Below are 9,291 nucleotides of genomic sequence, written 5' to 3' on the forward strand. Positions count from 1 at the left end.
AATAATAATTCTATATTAAAAAATATAAAGTTTATGTAATATACATATAGAAATAGAAGAAACTCTCTATATTTTACAAAAATAACTTATCATATCTTTTATTTTTAATTAAAAAATTCACCGTTTCCTTGTTATATTTTTACACAATTATACATTGTATTCTAATAATATTTCTTATCATATTTTCCACTCTTAATAAATTCACACCATAAAACCTCGGTGAAATCAATCACGTTACCCGTCCACTCATTCAAATCGTCCGATACGCGCTGAAGAAAAAGGTGCAAAGAAGAAGAAAAAAATACTAAATCAAAAGCGGTAATAAAGGTTGGACAGAAAAAGTACCCTCGGACACCATAAGTGCAAAGGAACATGAGCATCGGACAGGAGATACAAACTGACTACTCGGCCGTGACTGGAATTCTATGTATCGATCCTCCTCCGTCTTCCTTCTCGTCACTGAACGAGACGAGGTGAGACAAAGTGAGCATCCTTAGCCAACTAGAAGTCTACTGGAAGCCAATCGATCCTAGTTCAATTGGGTTTCCCGATGTACTTCGACGTTCCACTAAATCAAACTGCGTCAAACAAAGTTTCGTGCTGCTTATTGGAGGACGAAGATCCCATGTCCAAGGAGAATCCAGTAACTGATACCCTAAAAGCCTATCAGAACACCTACATATACATCTACAGTATTTCCGTCACGTTGACCAATTAGCAAGTAGGCAACTGATTAACAAATGCTGCTGTATCTACGAGGAAATTCAACCACGCGATGGCTGTATAATCAATCATTCGACATTAGGGACAAAATCGAAATAGTATCGATACAACGGTGAGAAAAAAGGTAAAGGAAAGCTGGTTATGCGATATAACCTAATTGGGTCGTATTAAATCACCATCAATAACCATACTGTAACATACTGGTTCGTTCGTTACTCGAAGCCACTAATTAGTCGTGTTTTGCCGATTCCTGTCGAACTTTCGTACAATAACGGTGAGAGGAAGCACAAAGTAGGTCTCGTGACTTCATCGATTCTACTCTGCTCTGTGGCAATACGGCCTGAATTTAATAATTCGTGGTCGACCGATATCAAGATCCTCCAGGAGAACCACTTGCATCTGTTATTACAGGCAAAGCGGCTTCGCGTGAGTATAGCGGTTGAATTTCTGCCCGACTTCCTTCTTCCTCCCTCCCTCCGCCACCGCCACCTCTATTTTTCCATTCTTTTGAAAACACCGCTCGTAAATATTGCGGTTCGAATGAGAGTTCAATTAGACGGAGTGGAACACGGGAGAACTCGATGCATTCGGAGGTTTCCGCCTCTACGGCATGAAGGAAAGATACATTTCTACCCGTAAATCCAAATACGGGTAAACAGTTCGAAATATATGTGTGAAAATGTGAGAACCGAATGATGATCTATCACGAGAATTGCCACTTTATGCTATCGGTGGAAGAAACCCGGACAGGCCTCCTCGTGATATATATTTTCGTATTCACGATAATAGCGGCATCGTTCACGTATCAATATCTCTTACAACCGCTATACGTTATTTGCAAAAGGGGCGAATGCATTTTTACACGGACGGACAACAGTCGAGCGGTGGGTGAATCCACGTCGTTATCAAATGCAATTTGTCGAGTGTTTTATTGTAACGTGACGAAGTTTCGGTATGGTGGATTATCACTGTAGAATTGGTTAATCACATTTGGTCCGGCAAACCGAGGTGCCTAACGCCCATCGACCCACCATAAAACCCTCTTGGACGAGCCATCATCGCTAAGGACCGAGTACGCTGTTAAGGGGCTAAACCACCCTTGAGACCTGAATATGATACCTAACTTTGGTGTTTTTTTTTTTAAGACTGCAATTTACTCGATCGAAAACTTTTCATTGGGGCTTTATTGCATTACCCTTGAAGAATGTAAAGGGATTTGTTCATTTAATTTCTTTGCAAAGTGGACGTTTAAAAGAAATTTTCTAAGAGTAGCAAGGGTCAATTTTGAGAAAAAGAATTCTTTAGCATCGTAATGTAGGAGATTAAAAATCACGCAACTTTGAATGTAACCATTATTCCATATCTTATACAAGTTTGGTAAATATTCAGGATAGTGTTTTCATCCCTAGGACCATTTAATTGCCGAAACAAAAAATGGTTTAATTATTAACGCCACTTGAATTATAATACATTTTTACAAAGCTTCAAATTTTTTTGAATTTTCGAGTTGTCGAGTGTCCCTTGTCAGATTTACATTCTAAGACAAAATATATTCACACTGAGACTCAAGTATCAACTTAAGTATTCAACCAGGCTTGAGTCATTCGTTTCACAAGAACTAGCTCTCCTTGTCAGATTTACATTCAGATTAAGAACAGACTCAACCTGTAGTCAACATACATTCACGCTGATTGTGAGACTCAAGTATCAACTTAAGTATTCAACCAGGCTTGAGTCATTCATTTTACAAGAGTTAGCTTCCCTTGTCAGACTTACATTCAGATTAAGAACAGACTCAATCTAGAGTCAACATAGTACATTCACACTGGCAATGAGACTTAAGTATCAACTTGAGATACTCACATTACTTCAACCAAACTTGAGTCATTCATTTCACAAGAGCCAGCTTCCCTCGTCAGATTCACATTCAGATTAAGAACAGACTCAACCGAGCGTCAAAACACATTCACACTGATTGTGGGACTTAAGTATCAACTTGCAATATTCGCATTACTTCAGCCAAACTTGAGTCACTCGTTTCACAAAATCTATCTCAACTGTGAAGAGACACAAGACCCTCTCGAAATTCCAACGAAAGAATCGCAGCGCACGAGACTCAACACCATTTATTCGCCGGTGAGTTCTTCTCTACTTCCCTTCGTCTTTAATTACAGGCCACGTCCCGCCATATTTCCCCCGCAGCTTTCGTAATATTTCTGATATTTCCACGGCCGCAATTGCCGGACCGTAGTGACGTGATGTTGCCCACCACGACGACCGGCTTGCACGTTGCCATTAAAGTTATTTTCGCGTGGTCGAAGGGAACAAAAACTCAAACTTGGCACATCGTGGCCCAACGTGGTCTCTCGGTGCCGTTCGTCGTGCAGAAATAAAGCGTTATTTCTGACGGCCTCTCTGTTCCCGAACTTTAATCACAGGTTACATAATCGGGGATTACGTTGACTCTTGTACGAAAACCGGGGGGAATATTTATGGTGCGCGACGTGTGTTTTCGAAGCCGGAAAATCTGAGAAAGAGAATACATACATGTATGTACAATACACATATCCGAAGAAGGATATTCCTGATTGTAAAGCCAGTGTTGAAACGTGAAACGTTGCGCTGCAACTTGGAGCGCGTGCTTACACATGTATATTGAAATTATGCACGAGAAGAGGCAAGATTGAATTACTTATGGAATTGCCGAGAGCCCGCAACCAGCCACGAAAGCAATTTATGAGCACGCGCGGCTATGCCACCCGAGAAAAATCATACGTATCTCCTCGATATTCGCTGCGAAAGGTGAATATTTCAACAGCAGTTTCGACACTCCTCCTACTTCCACCTTGTCGTCCATGTATATCAATTTACCGGTGATTGCGTAACGTATGACCTGGCCGAAAGTATAAATTCTGCCGGATGAACGGTGAAACTTAGGACATTCCTGAATAATACATCCGCAATTGTATTTTATATATGATAAAAGCGCAGCCGGGTTACCGCGACCAACTTGACATCCCTGATGATATAGACGATACCATAAAGTTTTACGAGCTTTCTAAATATGTGCTTCAGCCGACGATGGCGTATCATATAAGAAATGTACAATACGTCTCTTCGAGATAGAGAGATATTTTAATTATTATTGTTAAAATTCTTCGCAAAAGTGATCTAAAGTTCTTCGCCTTCGTTCGCCATTATGTCGTATTTGAGTGTCGGGAGAAAAATTGATCTCAATTTAGTATTACAGTGAATAAATAATAAATTCTTTGAAAAAATAATTTGGTCGCGAAAGAGTTAACGCGTCAGTTGAGAAAATGAAATAGGATTGTAATTGAAGAAATTAAATTTCAATTAAAAACAAATTCTGTGGAATTAATTTTGCACCTTTTTCGAATTTAACGTTGTCTTTTCACTACTGAATTTTATTTCTTACCAAATTTATAACTACCGTGTAATGCAAATTAAGAATGCGATACATTCGCAAAATGTAGAAACTTTTTAAATTACATACAGCTTTCATTTCATTTTAATAACAAAAAGTTTCTTTGTTTTCCATAGAAAAATTTTCTAATCTATAGCAAACAGTGCAGCGCTAAAATACTCCTTGAAAATTTTGCAGTTAACATTTGCAGTTCGAATCGAGCTGAGTTGAAAATTCATTTTGCAATACATCCACGTAAAAAATGAACAGTAAACAGTGCATTTCACAAGTTCGTTATTAAAAATCTTAGCCAGTCGAGGATGAATGCTGGAGAGAACGCTAGATTTCTGTAATAAAACACATTGTGCTTGCATATTGTGCGTGATTTCATACAAATTCGTAGGCATCGATACGTTTGCCCTCTCGTCGATTCTTCCATATAATATTGAAGGCAATAACCTACTGTACATTATATTACTATTCAGTCCATAAGATTACGTCGAGCAGGTTTTAAGGGAATCGAATGTTTCGCAGATCAGCGGTTTTCAAACAGAAAGAACATAAAGGAATTTTAACATGGTCGTGAAAGTATCAAAATTTTCACTGTAAGTAAAAATTACTCGACGAACAATTTTTTTTTTGAATAAAATCTATTAAAATGGATTATTTGTAAATTTCTTCTCTTCGTTCACGTTGCAATAATTGCAACACAAATTACTACCACTTCGTCGTCTCGTAATGGAAACACTAATTTAACAAAGGAGTATACAAATGTGTTACTCGAAAAAAGTTCACATTTCAGAAACTCTCTTCCTCTTTGAATATTTATTCGCACAATTTATCTACATTTATTCGTGCAAGTATAAATATTTATGAACATTATAAATTCATAGAACAAAACTATACGACTCTCCGTTAGATAGAAAACAATGTTGAAATAACTTAAAGACGAATTATAATATTAAATAATACTCGAATTAGTCACAAGAAAAAGGAAACGTTTCTTCGTTGAAAAAATTCCAAAATATATATTTGCTAAATTGGTCAGAAAAGAGGGAAACATTTTTCAATGTTTCAGACTCCAAAACACGTATTTTCTAAATTAGAAAAAAAGGACGCATTTTCAATTGAAAAATTCCAAAGCATATTAATTTTTAAGAAACTTATCGAAAGAAATTATTTCATTTCAACATTACTATTTCGTGCAGTGATTATTTTAGAGCATTTTGTAAGCAGATATTTTGAAACAATATACAAATCTACTTGTCCAACTGAATTCCACATTGAAATACATAAGTGTTATTGATTTTACAGCTGCGACGCGATTTCCGCTAGCGACTTCGTCGAATTTTCCAATTACATGTCCACGGACCGGAAGTACTCGAGGTATTGCGGTCAACAGAAAGAGTTCGATGTCAAAAGTGATAGAAAGTTCTTTCGCGTGACCTTTAAGAGTAACGACAGATATGACGGAACAGGATTTAACGCTAGCTACGTGTTTGTGGACGAGGAAGGAAATTATACAACAAAGCCACCGACGAGCAACGCGTCAACGTTAAAAGGTAAAGCTAAAGCTCCTTTTTTCTCTCTCTCTCTCTCTCCCTTTCTCAACGACTAACTTTTTCGTCTCCTTTCATACTCGAATTTTTACGTTTCCTACACAATGCCAACCCTTTTCCTCACTTCAGGTTAATTTCCGTACAACAGAGAAATTAAAATAGAATTTCTACAAAAAAAAAAAGAAAAAAAAATACAAATGTAACCCCGACTGTCCTGATTGTACAAAAGAAAATTTAAATGTAACTTATTTAAAAGTACATACACGAGACCGTGTTTCACTTCTCTATGTGGTGAAACGTATCGTTGCGGCATAGTAACCGCGAAAGATTTTTTTTCAAAATGGACAAAAAAACGTGGCTCGGAAAAGTTTCATTAATTCATGCCTGCAGTAGAGATACATTGTAAATTCTGCAATTCACTTGGTGTGCATTTTTCAAAACACTAATTTCACGCTGTGAGAAAGTTCGTAGTAGAAGCATTGGGAATTTAAATGTCCAGTAATTCTGTTACCATTGTTGCACGTTTAATTGCACAAGGTGCGGCTAATTTTGGGGAATTTCTTTTCGAGTAACTGTTACATGAAAAATTTCGATTTTTTCTCAGGATGGAAAAGTGATTTTCAATTGAATTTAGCAGTTTTTTTGTGGAATTTTTAAAATGTGAAACTTCCTATTTGACGACACAAACAACTGTGTCTTGTAAATTTCTCGTTTCTCAATAGAATTTACCAATTTTCATCTGGAATTTTTAAAAAGTGAAAATGTTACACTTCCTATATCGCGACATAAAACTACTGTACCTCGTAGAAATTTTCTTATCTAGCGGTTCGAGACAAATTTCTCGTTTTTCAATAGAATTTACCGATTTTCATCTGGAATTTTTAAAAAATAAAAATGTCACACTTCCTATTTAGCGGTACAAAACGACTGTACAAAATGCAAAATTTTGCGGTTCGATGCAAATTTCTCATTTTTCAATTGAATATATCAATTTTCATTTGGAATTTTTAAAAAATAAAAATGTCACGCTTCCTATTTGGCGCAACAAAATGACTGTGCCCCATAAAAATTTTCTTATTCAGCGATACAAGACAAACCTCCCATTTTTTCGCTGTACTTTATTATTTTACCCTACAAAAGCCTCAGTTAGTGCCTATCACAGTGAAAATAGCGAAAAGACACCAGAAATACCAGGTTACAATTAAACACAAGCTACACGGAACGAACAAAGCATGATCTGTATACCCAATACCACCTCAGTGAGCGTGTTAAACGTAAAATACCGGACGTATGAAAATCTTGTAACGATTCGTTATCGATCGGCACATTCTAATGATGAAATCAATTCCTCGTGGTGGTACAGCTGATATTAGGCGTTAGAAACGCGATACCGAGGCTCGCTGTACCGTAGTTTGCAATGCAAACACACCTCGTTACGATTCCGCTCCGCGAGACGTGCGAGTGTGTGCATTTAATATTCTCCCGCGCGTGTGTACATATACGCAAAAGAGGTTACCGGTAAACGTAGAGATTCGACGAAATTTTTCTTTCTCCATTCTCCACGGCGGAGAGAGAGAGTTTTAAACGAAACGCAGAACGTTAGACTGGGCGTGGCATTTGAAAAAAAAAAAAAAAAAAAGTCAAACACCTCTCATCGCGAGGTTCAAGCGTTCACCGGTTTATCGCAACAATCCCATGAATAATCGACAGTTTACATCCGAAACAGCGGAAGCACGCGTCAGTGTAAAAAAGATTATACACGATTTATAAGAGGATTTGCGATAGACGAGCGGGCCCTGCAGATATTGATAGAGGAAATCGAATTTTTGTGTACTTTCGCCCATTATTAAATCACTCGGAAGATAGATTCGTTTGCTTTAATCGTACGTAAATCGGACGAATCAAGAACGGAATGAAAAATGGATCGTTCAATTCGTAGATCCTTCTTTACGGTTTCGGACTTTTGTGTGGTCTTTTTAACCTAGGATTCGGGTTAATGTTATGCTGGATTTGAATGTAAACGAAGGGTAGGAACGTTTGGATGAAATTAATCGACCGCGAATCGTGCTTATCACAAGTGTAATTCGATCGTTTTACTTGAAATTGTTTTATGTGAAAGTTCAATTTTCTGACTTAAATGCAGAGTGTTGATAAGAGATGTAAAAGTTGATCGTGGTGACTCGCGATGGCGGTAAATATTTTAAAGGATTAAGTTAATATTTAAAAGCATTTCTCTTCGAACGAGTATTGAAAATTTCGAAGAGAAATACTTCAAAAATTCTGCATTGCTTAATATTGATTTGCTAGAGAGAAAGTACCAATTGATATTACAAATAAAATAAATCGCTTAACATTGATTTTCTAATAAATAAACCTGAGAAAAATGACCAGTTGCATTGTAAACACACTAAATCGCTTAATATTGATTTTCTAATAAATAAACTTGAGGAAAGGTACAAATTGCGTTATAAACATCGCTAAATCACTTTCTCATCAGCTCCATTATTAATTTCCTTCGTGAAATTACACTCGTTCTCCTCTTAACTAGAATAAATTCGCAACACTCTGGGAAGCATCTATAAGAATTCCAACTATAAAGTTGACGTACAGAATACAACGAACACTACGAATGTATTACTGTGCCGCTTATTACGATAATTGCAACGAAGGGACGATGTTTTAATAACAATTATTCGCAAGCACAATACCGTTTAAGATAGGATTTTGCACGAATAGCATCGGAATATCAATGGAACAAAAGTTTCACGTTAAAGCAACGTTTACATTCGAAACACGTTTTCCCATGCACACGGAGATTTTTCTTTTACAAAGTTTTCTTTACGTACGACACAAAAGGGCTGTCTTCTTTCGTTCTCATGATATTACGTGTACACTACATGCCTGTGCTTGATAAAGACCGAGGAGAAAGAGGAAAAAAAGAAGAAGAGAAGAGAAACAAATAAAGGAATGGAAAAGAAGGCGGAAAACATAGTCGTTGTTCCTTCTCTCTAAATTTAGATGCGATGTAAAGCATGGAATACAAACGAACCCTAAAGACAAGAATCAAGTTCCCCGGATATAAAAGGAAGCCGAACAAACTTAGTGAAACCTCACGGACGATATACTCTAAATTGCATACGCATAGTTGCTCCTTTTTCTTCGATTCTGCTCGAGACACCGTAAGGGAAAATCACGCGGGCATAGGTTTACGTAAATGCAGGAATAAATTAAGAATTGGTGAGAAATGGGTGATTTCCAGGAACGATGTTAAAAATCGCTAAATTGAGATTAATTGGTGTTCGGTGAAATTAATATCGAGACGATTGATTGTCTAAAATTTTTAACTCAACACACATCTTGTATTCTATTTTTTATAAATTTTTAAATCACCTTTTTCAATCGTCTATAGAAAATTAAATTATCATCCTTGCAGAATTCTAATAAAATTATATATGCAATATTGCTCTGCATTTCGATTGATACTTTTATGAACTGTAGATTCTAACGATGACTTCGCAAGTATAAGAAATTCTTAATAAAGTGAAGCTATTTAAATTGAATTCTAAAAATTCGAAATTCTTAATA

At 36.7% G+C, this 9,291-nt stretch overlaps 1 protein-coding gene across 1 annotated transcript in view; it reads left to right on the forward strand.

The window, feature by feature from the left end:
* The window catches only part of LOC108571902 (suppressor of lurcher protein 1-like), a 261,339-nt gene that overhangs the window by 247,517 nt on the left and 4,531 nt on the right, over nt 1-9,291 (forward strand). Inside the window, exon 6 of the mRNA XM_017934059.1 lies at nt 5,462-5,709. Within this exon, the coding sequence (XP_017789548.1) occupies nt 5,462-5,709 (248 nt within the window). The remainder of the gene's footprint in view (nt 1-5,461; nt 5,710-9,291) is intronic.

The sequence above is a fragment of the Habropoda laboriosa genome, unplaced genomic scaffold, assembly GCF_001263275.1.
Source record: "Habropoda laboriosa isolate 0110345459 unplaced genomic scaffold, ASM126327v1 scaffold67, whole genome shotgun sequence".
Lineage (NCBI taxonomy): Eukaryota > Metazoa > Arthropoda > Insecta > Hymenoptera > Apidae > Habropoda > Habropoda laboriosa.